Here is a 16,719-nt window from a genome sequence, read left to right on the forward strand (position 1 = left end):
AACATTCATATGCTTACACCAAAAATGGTGTAAGCATATGCATGGTTATCAAAAAATGGTGAAGGTGATGTTGTCAAAATGGCTTTGTTTGCATGAAAAATATTTATAATTGTGCATACATCAAAACGTTTTCCACCTAGTATATACAAATGGCAATTAATTTATTTTAATAAAGTAATTTTTAGTTAGGGTAATGACTTGATTTTTATTTCAATTTTTTTTCTTCAAAAGGACAAGCCTTCCATGACATTTAAACGTCTGGCTTGCTTTCTGCCATTACTGTATGATTATCGTGTGCAAGTGTGCATCTCAAAAATTACTTGAACGTTTGCACATTAAGTGAAAATACGATAAAATGCGATTACAGTTCGTTTTGCACTTTCATCGCCAACATTTCACTAATTAATATGATCACGAGAAACGTTAATGTGATCACTTTTCAATGAAATATTTTTTGTCTTCCACATGCGATTGTCTGATTGTCTTAGCAATGTCACGGGACCCCCTCGTCTAAAGTTATATATTATGGCTAGATTCCGTGCATACTGCATACGGCTTTTTTGTCTAAAATCATAATTTCGCTTATCTGCAGTTTGCTTGACAACAGTTGCGAAAAGCAGTCGCTGAGAGCGTCGTTAGTTTGAAGGCCACGCTCACACGGTCCGATTTGTCGGATCCGATTTTTTTGCATCACAAAAAACCGGATCATGTGAACACATATAAAGTGAGCCTCCGACAATAGGATCCGTCATTCTGCTATTTTTGGAAAAAATGTATGGAAATAGAACGTGCGCTAATTTTATCGGACAAGATTAAAGAAAGCCAACTTTACCCAAACTTCAGTCTTCATATTTCCCAAATTTGATTTGGCGTGAAAAATTAGATTTAAAAAAGACTTGGAAAAGAGAACAAAAATACGAAAAAATTTATCGATGTCGTTTTTCAGATTATGTCTTATTTTATATCTATAAATGTTTTGGATGACACAAGTGGCTGCTCCCGGCCACGACTATAAACATCTTCTAAAATATCCTGCTAACAAACATATCGGACCGTCCGAACAAGCCATTAAAAAACTTTAACAAGAGATATCTTTGCCGATGTTAATCGAGAGCTACAGCTACGTTGGGCATGAGCTTATTATAATTAAAAGAATAAAAACCGAAAATTCGTTGCAAAAGTTCGCTTCCACTTAAACTTTTACGTTCAAAATCAATCTCAAAATTTTCTCGGAAGCGCATAAATCTTTTCTTTTAAATTGTCATGTACGCCATCTAAATTGCATGGAAGAAATTCAATTTTGGAAGAGGGGGGAGGGAAAGCTTCGCTAATTTGCGACTTTTTTCATTTCGCACATTTCGTTTTAATTCATGTAAGCAATTTTTGTGAATTCCTTGGAAAATCTCCGAAATTCCAAGATTTTCAAAATTTATTTCGTGATTTATTTTCTTTACCTCTGACAATGGATAATTTTACGGCGATTCCGGGGATATTCTCACGGTGATTTCCGCTATGTTAAATCATCTTGATGTAAATAAAAAGGTGTAGATAAAAAGCGGTGTGGATGGCGTACGCGGACAGCGGACATGGATGGCATGATGGAACTAGAAATTTAGTGGACAGCACTCTTAAAGTTATGTCTCTTAACACGCAAATATTTAACAGTAAAGTCTCTTTGTCTGTGAAAAGTTCTTTTCAGGAATTTCTCTTAACTGGAATTTTCAGGAATTTACTCTTGTCTCAAGTTACATGCATAAACTAATGAATGCGTGTGGCGACTTGCAATGTTTTCATTAGAACGACACTTTCACACTCGCTTAATAAACTGTTGTCTGCTTATCATTCATCGTGAATATGATCAACAGACTGCACGAAAACAAGTCTAGGAACACCATGTATGGTATGCAAGTGCTGTATAAGGAAATTAAGCCGTTTCATACCATTCAATATTTTATGATTTGGTGTTCGGTGAAAAGGATGAAACTCGTCGTCTGGAGGCTCAATTTCATAGGATTCGATCGCTATATAAGATTTGAAATAATATCAATTTAGTTTCATTCTTCTAAAGCTTACGCGATATTTGTTTGGTTAAAATGGAGGATAGCCAACCCAAATTTGTGACTGCATTTCAACGCATTTCGGAAGAAGCTTGGGCATTTTAAAATTTTTCAATAATTCTGGTTACATTTTTTTGGGGGGTGGGGGGTGGGGAAGACCCTTCGACGGCCAGATCCTGTTATTTGCAATATCTGTAGACCTCCAACGTTTTGTACTTATGAGGTACATAGAAGTTTCAACAAGTGACAATTACGCACTTTGTTATCTGCTGCTTTCTCTAGCAATAATAATTAAAACCAAACAGCACTTCTTAAACTAGTTAAATTAGTCACACAATAATTGATACCTTCTTCACGTTGTCTTTTATTTTGAATGCGAAAATCGTTATCTATAAAGCCATCAAATCTCGCACCAAATAATTCCGGTTAATAACATCTCATTGACGAAGCACCAGAGCTAAGCCACACGGCGCTTGGTTTAGATAGGCCCTCATACGTTGTGTGAGGTTGTACTTTTGCCACAGTCTTACATTGGTTGCTTCCCATAGAAGACCTGTTCTGTGAAGATTGTGAGAACAACAGCTGGGAGAAATTAGGTGGTGCTGGCGGTATATGGTGCTTATATGGAGCACGGAACCTGTGTATTTGAAAGTTTGCTTATAAGAATGTTTTGGAATCGAATTCTTCTATTGATCTTATCTAACAATGAGTCTAACATGTTTTCATCCGGATGTAGGACCAGCTATAAAGCCTTAATAATAAATTGATGTGGAAGACTGTATCGGGAAAATTTTTACCATTTCTATATAATCTATATCACGGGCTGATTAGTTACCACGATACCACGATAATAAAGGGACAATTGAAAAAAAAAATGAAGGAGGAAGTTCCATTTGACATTTCAAATAAATTTAGACTTTTTATCTGCAAAACTAGCGTCAAGGGTAATTCTTGAGGTTCTTACTGAGTTTGGGCATTGACTACGTAATGTAGAAAGTGAAAACTAGCTTACATATGGTGGTGGTGTACCTGAATTGTACGATATCAAGTATGTTACGACCTAAAGCTTCAAAATTTTGGTGGTTTGATAATATTGGCTTAGCAAGAATTTTCAAAAATCAAGAAAAAGCAACAATATTTGCGAGGAATTTTTGTAATTTTTGTCTTCGCTTGGACATTTTTCACGTTTTGCCACTTTATTGAACAATTCATAATTTTCACCAGCATTTTTCAAATTTACTCAAACTTCCAAGGAGTACATAACAGTACCGCAGGGGACCAACATTAATCCGCCATTGGTAACACACCCCTTCGCCTCATTAGAAATCATGTGATTCATCCTGTATTTATAGAAATAAAAGATGTTTACTGTGTTTGCACAGGCTTATGCAAACCGAGGAGACCTTTGGGAGAACTCGAGAGCAGATTATGCTCGACAGTACTCAGCACACGTGTTTCATTTATTTTATTTTATAAATTAATTTATATTTTCTGATGTTTATGTTTTTTGGGTGTTTGTACAAATGCAAATTGTTCAGCAAATATCACTGATCCATATTTTTTAAGTCCTGCCTAATCATTTTTGACATGGTATTGGACGGGTGTTCACTTTTTATCCTAATAAATATTATGCTTTTGATGTTTTTTAAAAATTAAATTTGTTGTTTCATGGCTTTAAAAAGTATAAAATGATTAAAAAATCACTATCCAGTGGATAGCGCTGTTTAGCTTTCGTACGACTGCCCGCAAATCTACAACAATATTAACATACACAGGTTTCGTTGATTTTGTTTTCCTTGCGTCGTTTTGAGATAAATCGTCGTCTTCGAAAAGTTTTTGTAAAAGCAAGTCCTCATCCAGAAAAGCAAACGGGTCGTTTTGTGCTTGTTGACATGTCATCATTAGACTTCCTGCAGCGTTGAAATCAGCTAGAGTTCACAAAAATTTCACAAAAGCATTGCAATGAAATGAAACATAAACACTGCCATCCACTTACCGAGATAAACAAGATATCATGTATAAGAGCAAAGCCAATAGCAAATACCTCTTGCAGTAAATTTTAACGAAGTTAAAGCTCACTTTTTTTGTTTACTATTGAAAAAAATAACATTGTGCACCTTTCCCCGCCGAAAACGTTATTGCTGCTCAGTGAACTCCATATATATATATATCTGGAATGATAACGACAATACATTTTATAGATATAAAATTGAAGCCAAAGTCGTAGTCTCTTGCGCGGTTTGTACGTCAGTTCCAGTCCTTCAAAGTAGAATATTCACGCGGTTTGTACGTCAGTTTCATTCCCCTGAGTGCCAAACATACACGGCCAATATAAATTTGAATACAAATTGCAGAACCATAAACATATAAACAACATCACGACAAACAACACACGAGGCCAACTCCTCGCAAAAGGTTATTTTTTACAGCTGAAACTTTACTACAGTGAGTTCGTTGTAACTTACAACTTGTAACGAGGAAAAGCCAACTGAAAATTACACTGTTTGCTAAAAAGACAATACAATAGAAAATATGACGAGAAAATATTCAAGCATAAATTTTTCTTTCGTCGGAAGGTAAACTTTCAAACGGTGTCAGACAGTGCTTGTCTTTTTTGTCATTTAAGTGGATTTAAAGATCTGTTTTTCCGAATAAAAAAGAAACTTGAATATCCAGTTTCATAAAAAATATTGAGTCTATAACTCGCATTTTTACTTTTTACAGAGCGATTGTATTTTTCATCCATTTTGATAGTGCTTGAAACTTGAAATACTAAATGGTTGTCATCTCGATATTAATTGAATATCCTTAAAGACTTTGATATGTTTTAAAGGAAAACCGCAGCGTAAGAGTAGATCGACTAAGTTCACCTCATCTTGCTTCTCGATTTATCACTTTGATTCACTTTCCGTGAACCTTTCCATTCCAAAAATTTCGTTATTTTTACGCTCTGATCAAGATCCGAACTCTACCATTACCAAGGGACAAATGATTTAAAAAAATTAAAATGAACACGCGAGGACTAGAGCCTGACGTGTGATGACGAATGATGACAACAAATATTTTTTTGGTTTCAATTTTTGGCTTCGGTTATCATTCCAGTTATTCAAATGTCGAGTTCACTGTTGCTGCTTCGCGATATCTGATCAGCGGCTAGCCTTAGTAGAGCTGCGTGAGCTACTTAAGAAGACTGAGTACGAATAACCGAGAAAAACGTTTGACCAATCAGCAAACCAAATTGATAGTTAGCAAAAATTTGAATTGTCATAATTTTTTGAGTTGGAGATACAAGTCACTAACGTTCTTCTACACTTAAATTTCAAATTTCGGTTGTTATTTTGTAATAAGCAAAGGAGATATAGCAACAGTCTCTTCTTCTTTCGATTAGCATCAAGGTAAATTGCATTTTCTATTGATGTTTGTCGAAATACGGATTCTTGTAAGAAAACCGTACATCGAGGACGATATTCAAAGATTAAGAAAATCGATAAAGATACCGATTGCAAATTTTGCTAACTCCGCTTGCTTTCTCTGCTTGTTTCAGAAGATCTTTACATTGGACCATGGCTACGTCTGCGTCGGACACAAGTATTCGAGTGGCCATCAGGGTACGACCATTAATGAGACGGTAAGAATTCGTATTTTATGTTTAAGAACGATATGCTAGGGGTAGATTCAACATCTTAGGTAATTATAGCGTCCCTGGCAGTATTTTGAATTCAATACAACCTTGAGCAAAGGGATTTATCGACTTTATAGACTACCATGTGGTAGTATTTTAAATAACGTTGTAAATATCAAATGCAGATATGTCGAAGTAATTGTGTGGTCTGATCAGTGGCGTGCGGTCATGCAAGCGTAGGCAAGCGCCGCTTGCCTAAGCATTTTACCGAACAAAAATTTTTTGGATCAATCTCTGAGAAAAATCAGTTTAAATTTTTCTGTTCTAAACAATGTCAACGTAATCTTTTGTCTAAATTGTCTTTACAGTTGAAATGCTTGCTATTTGTACGCGATTTACTGTCGTGGTTTTCGGTTTCACTTTGCCACACCTGTAAGATGAGTCAAGTGGATTAAATACACCTTAAAAATTTCTTATTTATTAACCAAGGCAAGCGCGCTTGCCTTCGGAGCTCAATTTGAAAATCTGCGCATGCGTTAATCTAGATTTGGAGGCTTCTTATTCGAGGAATATCGAGAAAAGGCAAGCGGCGCTTCTAAGGGCGCCGCTTGATAGCGATTGGTCAACAGTCTTGTACGCTCGCAATTTTAAACACATATCAGCGCACGAATAATATTCGTATATTCAACACATTGGACATCCGAATTATTCACGCCGTTAATGTTATCGTTTATTAAAAGATGACTGAGAGCGAAAGGTAATGTTCTGATTTCTAATTCAAAGTAGTAGGTGCTTTACTGGTTATTTTATTATTTTCTGCGCACAATGTGCGTAAACAAGCAGGGGCCGCAGTCTGCAGAGACATCGAAAATTCGAAATGCACGCAAACGTGTGTTGTGGTAAAGTATGACTAGCATTATGACCAAAACACTATGCTCTTGTCAGTCTTGTGTCGTTGAATTCGTAAATTAATGACTAAAAATAAAAGGTACAAGATACTAAATAATAAACACGACTCTCCGATATTCTGAAACGTACGAGTCAGTGCCAGACACATTTTGAAGAACGGGAGAACACGTTGACATGACGTCATTATACCAAAATATAAACATTAAACAACGCCATGGCCTCATTTCGTAACACACCGTGCCAATTTTGTGCGCGAAACTGGCTGTTCTTAATTGTTATAATCACCAGAGCCCTCTATAGTATAGTATACTATAGAGGGCTCTGATAATCACGACTGCTACAATACATTTCGCGCCTATTGTCTTGCAATTTATGTATGTAAGACAGGGTTGCCAGGTTCCTTCGCATGCTCGAGGCCAAACACGGTAGAAAATGAGGCCAAATTTCAACAAAAGAGGCCAAATTTCTAGAACAACCAGCAACGCAGGATTTGTGCCCTCCCCCCTGTAAGCTTGACAAAAATCGTCAAACAAGAGTTTGGTCAATCAGGAATCATGAATGAGGCTCGTAATAGGAAGTAAATTAAATCATAATGACATGCAAGTATAAAGTTATGACTGACAATAACAATATACACTGATACTGTTGACATCTGTTGAATGAAACAGGTAAACAACGTTAGATGAAAACAACCAATACTGGGGTCAATATAAACTTCTGAATGTCACTCTTAAATGTCCTATAGGTCGAGTCAACTATCAATTTGTTTCCTTTTGAGCATCGTACATATGTTTGACCGTAAACAACTCGAGCATTCGCCTGGTTGTCTTGACGTCCACGCAGCAATTTTCTCCAAACTGAAGCTTTGAGCGAATGCGAATTATGGCTTTCATCAACTCTTGTTTCATTCTGTTGCGCTGTTTAGTCTTGATTGATGCTAACAGGGAAAATGTCCTCTCCACCACAGCATTGCTTACAGGAGCAGTTAGACAGTAAAAAGTATACGTTGTTAACTGCTCAAATGGCTTGTCTCCGAGTGAAGTTTGAATGTCGACGATGCATGACCAAAATACAGCCGCTGTATCTGGAATAGTTCCATCAAAGGTTGAATCTTCTTTCCAATCACGGTGAACGATCTGCCGGTACTGCTCTTCGATCTCGTTGAGTTTCTCATATCGTAGATGTGGAAGTGGCAGCTGACATAAAGGATCTCTGGTTGCTTCATCTAATACTTTTCTTGGATGAAGGACGCTTTATCCTTTGAATATGTTTTTTGTGGCAGGTAGACGCATTTCAACTTGATTTAAAGCTTCCATAAGAAAATCTAAGCATCGTTTTTTCAAATCAAGAACTTTAGCTTGAGCAACAACCTTGTTCTTTTGAGAAGAGACATATTTTGTTGCTTCACACAAGAACTTCCCACCAAAATCTACTTTTTCAATGGCGAGTTGCTTGCCTTGTATATCGAAAACTCTTCCACCCAGAGACTTATGGTGTGTATCCAATTCAGTGAACATCTCTTCGGGATCGGCATCGGTAGCTTGGAAGAATGCATTTACTCGCTCGAATTCAGTGACTAGAGGCGACACAAAATGAAAATATAGATAGACAATTGGATCGTTGAGCATGTCCAAAAGGGTACGTGCTTTGTAACGGGCATTCTGTGTACTTGCTGGTTTCGCTACAGCAAAATAAGCTTGGAGCTCGTTCCAATTAGCCAAAACACGGAAGATCAACTTTCCTCTCACCAACCAACGTGTTGCTGAATACTTCTAAAATGGTGGTAATTGGTCGTCATCGGGACTCATTGTTTCATAAAGTAACTTGTATGCTTCGCGTCGTACAGTGCTTTTGGAATACCACTTTGGAATTTCTGCTAGGAGGAATCCAAGGCTGGATGGAAGCTTTTCAAAAGCATGTTGGACGCATAACGACAACTAATGGCAGATACACGTCAATTTGATCCAATTCGGGGCAACAGCTTCAAGCCTTGTCCACACTGAGTCATGTTTGCCATGTTCAAAATATAAGCCTATGACCGGAGCAAAAATCTATGAGCCTATGACCGGAGCAAAAAGCCTGGGAAGTAGTGACAGAATAGAACCATTTCGTTTATCTTTTGTGAAAGAACTGTGAAACTTAGTAGTAATGACATTAAAAATCTGTGGGAAGCAAAAAGAAGCCAAATGGCCAAATTTATTTTTTGAGGCCAAGCAAGGAAAAAAGAAGCCAAATTTGAGTTATTTGGCCTCCAAAAGGCCAATCTGGCAACCCTGATGTAAGAAGATATTATCTGTAGCATGTAATACAAGATTATGATATTGACAAGAGCTTCCTTTTGCGTAGTAGTTTTGATATTTGTATCCGGTAGATATCATTTTCGGCTCTCAAGCGTATCAAAACGTATCTTCGCAGTACACAAGGGCAAGAGCGACTTTCTGCATTGGCTACAATTTCAATCGAGAAGGAGATGTTGGTAAGTTTGCAGGGGAAGCCACGATTCTATGAGGACGTTATAAAGGAGTTTTGCGCAAAGGAAAGACGGATGGAATTTACATTTAAGTAAATCTGTTGTAGGATTTTGGACTATTTCGTTCTGTTACTTCTTCACTACAATAGAAATGCACGCGTAGCCATTTACTTAAAACGACTTTATATCACAATACCACATGTAATACTTTTAAACCGTAATTGTGATATATACTCTATAAAAGTTTTTGAATTTTTTAGATTTTTTCAATACTGTTTCAGTCATGACAGATACATTTTTTTCGACAAAGTACTCCCAGAAATCGCGGGAAATGCGCTCCATTAGCCTTCAAAATCCAAAAATTTTCTGGGGGAGCATGAATGTAGTATGAAAGCCGCGAACCTCACCCCCAGCGCTTGCCTATTAAATTCGGTCACCGCACGCCACTGGGTCTGTTCTTGAGAGTATCAAATCTTGGATTTTTAGTTTACAATTAATAGTCAGGATGTATCGAAGATGGGCTAAGTATAACGTAAATCTTGGATTTTTAGATGGTGGACATGTGCAAAGGGCTTTATGTATTACAAATTGTTGTGTTCATCTGCCTTTAATCATGCGACTACTGAATTATTTCTACATAATAAGAGTGTCAACAATATCTCAATTATTAAACAGTTTTTTATCAAACTTATCCCACATTCCCACTTATCCTATAATTTTTACATTCACAGCTATCAATCTTATACAATGGCACATGATTCAAGTTCATATTTTTCTTGGTTTAATTTAATAAAAATCACCACATCATATATATCAAGTTGATTTTAATTTGTTGGGGACTCTCAATGGACATGCTTTGCTTACACCATAATGAAGCAGCATAACCAGCCTGAATGTTTGAATGGTCCGTAAATTTGACATTGTTTATTTGTTTAAAAATCTATTGTTTTTACATAGAGTGAACACCAAATACTAATTTAGCACAACAAAACTTTCTGGCTGGCAACACCACTGATTATTATAATTTATATAATTTATAACGCTCTTATTAAGCAACTGAAATTTGTCTTACTTCTATATTTTTTATTTCCATTCTTATCTCCATAAAATCTTACTTACGATCCCTATCCTGTAAGATACAAAGATGCTGTTCAAGATCTGGTGTAAGATCTTACTAAGATTCTTGCATGATCTTAGTAAAGATTTCCACCATTCTTGACACACAAACAAATAAATCAACTCAAAACTGACAATTGAAAGTATTTTCCATTTAGTGAGAATGATTGCAATTGTGATGAACATTGGCATGGAAATGATGGCACTTCTATTTCACAGTACCAAGATGGAAAGAAGCTCCTGAACACAACTTTTACCTTTGGTATGCATCATTCAAACTTGTAGCACTTTGAATGAGATACCCCCTTTGTATGTACATGCTCTCCCAATCTTGTTAACCTCTCATGTCTCACTGCACCACTGATAAAGCCAGCCTGGATTTTGTATATAAGTGTCAGAACACCAAGTTTTATGTTTGGGTCATCTTGAGGAAATTGATGTCAGGGTTTATAGGAAACTTGAATGCTCTAGAATATCATTAAATTAAAAATAAATAATCCAGAGTCCTCGATTTGGTAAAGATATTCTCGAAAGTCGTTGCATTTTTTAATTTTTTAATACCTGTTTTGATCGACTTTTTGTTAACATATCGGATGGCGCAATAATTTCCTTTTTCAAAAGTGGAAGTGAAATTGTAATTTGAAATGTCATAACTTTGATGTAACCTACAGAAACATGGCGTTTTTCAGCGTCACATGACTTCGTTAATATCATACGTACACCCATGACAATGTGAAAGGATTTTAATAGAAAAGAAAATCGTAAAGGTGAAACATTCATGAGAAGAAAACCATGCATGTGGTGTGAGATCAGATTAACTGCTTTCGATAGAAAAAACATCGTTTGTTCTTGATTCATTGAAAAGCTCTTTGGTTTTAATTTTGATAATGCGCTTAGTAATTTTTTTGCGTTAGTCGTGCTTCGGATGTATTCGATGTCTTAATTACTCGTCCTTGACTTTATTCAAAATATGTCCTTCAAAGTCCGTGAAAAGTCTCAATACTATTGCTTTGTGCGAACGCAATTTTCATTTTTAGACATCGTTTATGATGCTGTTTCGAAGTTAAATTAACAGGACAAAACTTTCTCGCCGCCTATGTCGACATATGTAGCCACTTTTTTTACATTACTCTCCCGGTCTTGTTACATGGAACGCGAAAGCTTTTAGTTTTTATTTTTGTGGGGAAACTAAGGCACCGTAAATTTGCTTCCTCCTCTCTAATTTATCCTTGTAAAACACGCATTCGCTATGTTTGCAAGCTCAAGATGGAAAATATTGCACGGTTATAACCCCATTTGCTTTGTAGTCCATGCGTTAACCTCTAATGATGATTCACTGCACCAATGGTGAAGTATCCTGAATTAGTTATGCACCGATACGATATCGCCGTATCGGCTTTAAAATAGAATTATCAGTATCGGTATTTTTCTTGCCCATAATATTGATATTTAAACATTTCATTGAAATAGAAATACAATTGAAGTAAATCATTGTTCAATAATAGTAAATATATTTTAGTAAACAATTCTTGTTAAATTCATGCTACTTAAACTTTGTTAGTTCCACACGTTCCACATGATGTTGATTTCCATTCACTATTGTGCTGTAAAATATGGCTGCAGTGTAAATAAACACTTTGAATTATATATTTTTTATCAAACGAACACTCACTGGTGAGTAAAGAGTAGCATACTTTATCATTTTTAAGTTTCGTAAAATATCGGTATCGGCACAATATCGGTTAATCGGTACATCGGTAAAATCCTATATCGGTGCATCACTACACTGAATTTTTATTCATGCTCTGCAGATATTGCGACTCGTTTTTTTTTTTCGAAAATGAATTCCATTCGTTGTCTTTTCAGTGAACGAACACAAAATTATATGCGTTGCAGGAGTTAAAAATCTGTGTAGCATTGCCTCCTTGCCACACCATATGTGCTTCCGATCTCCTGTCCTCGAGGTACGTACGTAGATACATTTGTAATAACTTTGCTACGTATTTTTTTTTCTTCAAGATCGTGTCTTTGGTAAAGAAAGCAAAACGATCGATCTGTACGACGACTTTGCAAAACCAGTTGTTCGTGCCGTTATGGAGGGTATAAATGGTATGAAAGATAAGCGTCTTGATAATATACGTATGATTCAGGGATGATATTGGGGTACGGAGGGGTGGCACCCCACCTGAGGTCTTGGTTAGAGAGGATGCTGAAGTACAAATATATGCTAATTTATGGTATATTAGCATCATCGCTACTCTCCAACCAAGGTAGTTACTTTGAATATATGCTAATATGCATTCAAAGTAGCCACCGAAATTCAATTCAAACTAAAGAACAGAACCTCTCCCGTCCTAAAAATCATCCCTTATCCATCCCTGATTTAATTACTGCTTATTAGACCGAATGTACGGCAGAGCCATTGGCAATATATTTCTTATATATCTCACATGTTCCTATACAATATCTTATCTATAACTATAGTATAATAATATCTTATACATCTTGTACCTTATAGCTTATAATATATCTAAATCTTATATGATCTTGTAACGCCTTAAATCTTACTATATCTTATTTACATTATATACTAATAACGTGGATTGCAGACTTTTAAGTTTCTCTCAAGGTACGCTGTTTGCATATGGCCAGACTTCGTCGGGAAAGACATTCACGATGACGGGGACGTCACAGTCGCCAGGCATCATATTATACGCCTTTCAAGACGTCTTCGACTACATCGCGGACAGTAAAAATCAAGAGTTCCTCCTACGAGTGTCTTTCTTGGAAATCTACAACGACAAGCTGACTGATCTCCTCAATCCCGATCAGGCGAACTTAAAAATACGCGAAAACACGAATCGCGAGATATCTGTGGAAAATTTGACCGAGGAGGTCGTGACGTCCATTGATGAGGTCACTCGGTTTATGAACATTGGTCAGAAAAATCGTCGCATTGGGGCGACCAACATGAATGAACGGAGCAGTCGCTCCCATACCATCTTCCGAATGGTAATTTGTTAGCTACTCATGGATTTGATCTTTTGTCTTTGATCTTGAATCTTAAGCCATTTCTGATTTCATATTCAACAGCATAATTTATATCAATTTACTATGGGAATTAGATATGAAATAAGAATATAGTTTGAATACTTTTTGAGGTAAAGTCTAAAAATTGTAAAATTCAAGACTACGAGTTAACTACTCAAGATTATGTTTATAAAACCATAGTGTTGAAATTAATCGCACTCTTCAATGTATAAGATAACGGTAGCAGTGGCGTAGCCGGTCCGCAGATTTAGTCCTTTTAAAGAATGTATGTCAACCAAGATGCATCGCGCGCTTTTGTTTTTGTTTACATCGTTAGTTTTTGATATTGCGGCACACATTGAATTCAATTTCGTCACTATATCGTCTAATTTATCTAGAAAGTTAGCAAAAAACATTGATTAAAACTCTATTTTACATTAATTATTACCGTTTGTCTAAGTTGCATGGACTATATTAACAAAATTCGCCGTTTTATCGACCCACATATTGGCCATTACATTGTGATTAACGCGCAATGCATCTTGGTTGACACATATTTTTTGAGCAACTTTTCTCAAATTTTACATTTGGATTCTGTGATTTTGATTTGGATAAGAAATTGCCTTCCGTGATTCGCCAACTCTAACCATATTATTTTCGTTCATTATTAGTGAGAACTCTTGTTTAAATTTTTAGATTGCAGAAAGCAGTCCAAGTTCCTTACACAGCTGTGAACCGGGCGAGATAGGCGACGCTGTAAAAGTTTCGCATTTGGTTTGTACTTTGACATCACTTTCCAAAAACCCATATTTTAATATATACTGACTGCTTATAAAGTTCTTGTATACTGGAAAATTCATCATTAAGGCACACATAACAGGTTTACGCGCAGGTTAAATAATACACTAACATGACATCTGACACAGCAGTCATGAAAAGAAGCCGAAACCAGGGTGGCTACAAAGATTTTACGGGAAAATCCAATCTGTTTGAAGGTTATATTTATCAACATGATGCAACTTTGTACCTGCTTGACACTGGTTCCTTGAATTTAGAATCTAGTCGACTTGGCTGGTTCCGAACGTGCTTCTGCTAGTGGAGCGGAGGGTCTTAGGCTTAAAGAGGGCTCTTTTATCAATACAAGTCTTTTTACGTTGTCTGATGTGATCTACAAGCTCAGTGACGGCGATGGGTACGTAATCGTGTACATTGTAGTACATTTATTCATTAGTTTTATTTGGAGGTATTATATTTCAGTTTTACCTTGCGAAATAGCAAAACTTTGGATTTTTCTCTTTCCCCACGCATTTGAGTTTCAACTTTATTCCAACCAATCGAATCATTGTAGTCTTTTTCACTAGCTTAGGCGGCTAGCAAGTTGAAAACATAAAGAGTTTCAAAAATGCAATTCGAATTAGTTTCCTTAAGGAGACTTTGACGTGAACTAAAATTTTTTAATCAATTTGTGGTGCTCTTCAACGATTGTTGTGCTCTTATATTTAATGACCGCTTCTTTTTTTTGTTCAGCGGTTTTATTCCATATCGCAACTCGAAGTTGACACGTATCTTGCAAAATTCCCTCGGCGGTAACGCCAAGACGTCAATCATCTGTGCGATAACCCCAGCGTCGATTGACGAAACTCATACAACTTTGCAGGTATGTGGGTATTTTAACAGTTTACTTTACGATCAAAATCTTCGGGCTTTAAATAACGAATCCTTCTTATTACATTGTTTTAATAGCATAAGGTTGAACATGATATCAAGAGCCATTATAACATATCAATGTAGAACATTTTTCAAACCTTCGCTGATTTGTCCTTGTAAGACTGTTCATTCAAATTCCTCTCCTTTAAGTATGTTGTAAATATGTTTGAAGCCAGATTCCTTGCTTTTTTAGTGTATCCCGCATCTTTTTTGTTCAAAAACTTTCGCATATCGTTTTTAGAAACTGTGGCAAACATTGTTATTTGATTTTTTTCGAAACTGTTTTTTAATGGCATTAGTAATTGTCAATAACTACTATTTGTAGATAATACGTCATAATAACAAAAATCATAAATTATTTGTCAATATGACGTCATAATTACAGATATCGAGAATTATTTGCAAGCAGTTGACCTGATCAATCAAAACTGACATTTTTCATGTAGTGAATAATGATGATAGTTATGCCGATTCATCATTGCTTGTTACTTATGTGAGCATGATTGCCTGTTAAGCCAGTCAGGAAGTATTGTATTGTTCAAAAATTGCACATGAACGGATTTTCATATTTTTTGCACGGGTGGTGCTAAAAAATTTTGGTGGAGTGGTAAGGAAGTGACTTAAGACTCAAGAAAAAGTAAAGAAGCTTAGGTGTGGTCGCATGCTGCAGTTACCGTGGGTTATAGTGTTGAGAGATTGCCAAAAAACAATCATATCAGCTTTCCTGCCGATTTGATTTGCTAAAAGTTGAGAGGGCGTTAAAATGTTTCTTAGAGGGGTGAGCAATTTATTTAGGGGCGAAATCTGTTAAAACAAACTTAAAAAGTCATCTTTTAATTACGAATTGAGTCTCATGCTGATTTATTCGAAGATGTCTTAACTTAAACAGATGAAACGTCAAAAAAACCCCTTTTACCACAATTTTTCATTATGCCTCTATTGAAAATTATGTGTTGGATCACTTGTCTGTAATATTCGTATTACAAAGAAATGTGAGAATTGTTTTTGCCTTTTCCGTATTTTGAGATCCATAATGTTAAACTAGAGCTTGTTACACTTCTAAGAATATAGTAGTTCCCGAGAACTTTTTGATGAAGACAGCGTGTTTCTTTTTTAGTTCATGAGCCGAGCCAAACGAATAAAAATAATCCGGAAGTAAACGAGGTAATGTTTCGTTAGATACTTGCTATAGCGAAATGATTTCGGAAATGATGTGAAGAAATAACTGTGTTTGTGTGTCAGTGTGTGCCTTACATATATCTCTTCAACAGATAAAGCATCAGAGTTCAGTTTTGCTAAGGGATTGTGGTGGTTTGATTGTTATTGATTACGTTTTATTTGATGTGCGAATATTTATGGTTCTCGATCAATGAATTGTGCCATATTTGTGTCCAGCAACATTTCTATGAACCGAATGAAGAATATCGTGCATGCGTTCAGTTTCTCGGAAAATCTGAATTTGAAAGTGATGGGCGTTTATAACATTTCGAGATTGTAGACTTGTGATTTCAGTGAAAAGGAAAACGCATTGTGGTACGAGCCTTCGATCACGTGCCGTTCATGTAAATTTGCGTGCTCAGTAAAACCCAGCGTGACTATATAGAGTGTGAGCATGTGACGTCCAATTGGCCATATTTGGGGGAGAGTACATTGAAGTGCCGATGCCCAACAGAGTATGAAACTAATATCTATTCTTTTCACTATATAAATGAGTTTTCACCCCAACATGGCGACCCCTAAAAACATTCTACAGGCCATTTTTATGCTGTATTTTGTCTGATGAGCTTAGACTGTCCCTTCTACTAGTT

The 16,719-nt window shown here is 36.2% G+C and overlaps 1 protein-coding gene across 1 annotated transcript; it reads left to right on the forward strand.

Moving 5' to 3' along the window:
• Window positions 1-10,421: 10,421 nt before the first annotated feature.
• Window positions 10,422-16,284, forward strand: LOC124453894 (kinesin-related protein 11-like; the record flags this gene model as incomplete). The annotated part of the gene is made up of 5 exons (XM_047004724.1): window positions 10,422-10,436; window positions 13,901-13,978; window positions 14,260-14,396; window positions 14,732-14,861; window positions 16,183-16,284. Coding segments are annotated over 5 exons (462 nt in total), but the record flags the coding sequence as incomplete, so codon positions are not given.
• Window positions 16,285-16,719: the final 435 nt, after the last annotated feature.

The sequence above is a fragment of the Xenia sp. Carnegie-2017 genome, unplaced genomic scaffold, assembly GCF_021976095.1.
Source record: "Xenia sp. Carnegie-2017 unplaced genomic scaffold, XeniaSp_v1 HiC_scaffold_26, whole genome shotgun sequence".
NCBI lineage: Eukaryota > Metazoa > Cnidaria > Anthozoa > Malacalcyonacea > Xeniidae > Xenia > Xenia sp. Carnegie-2017.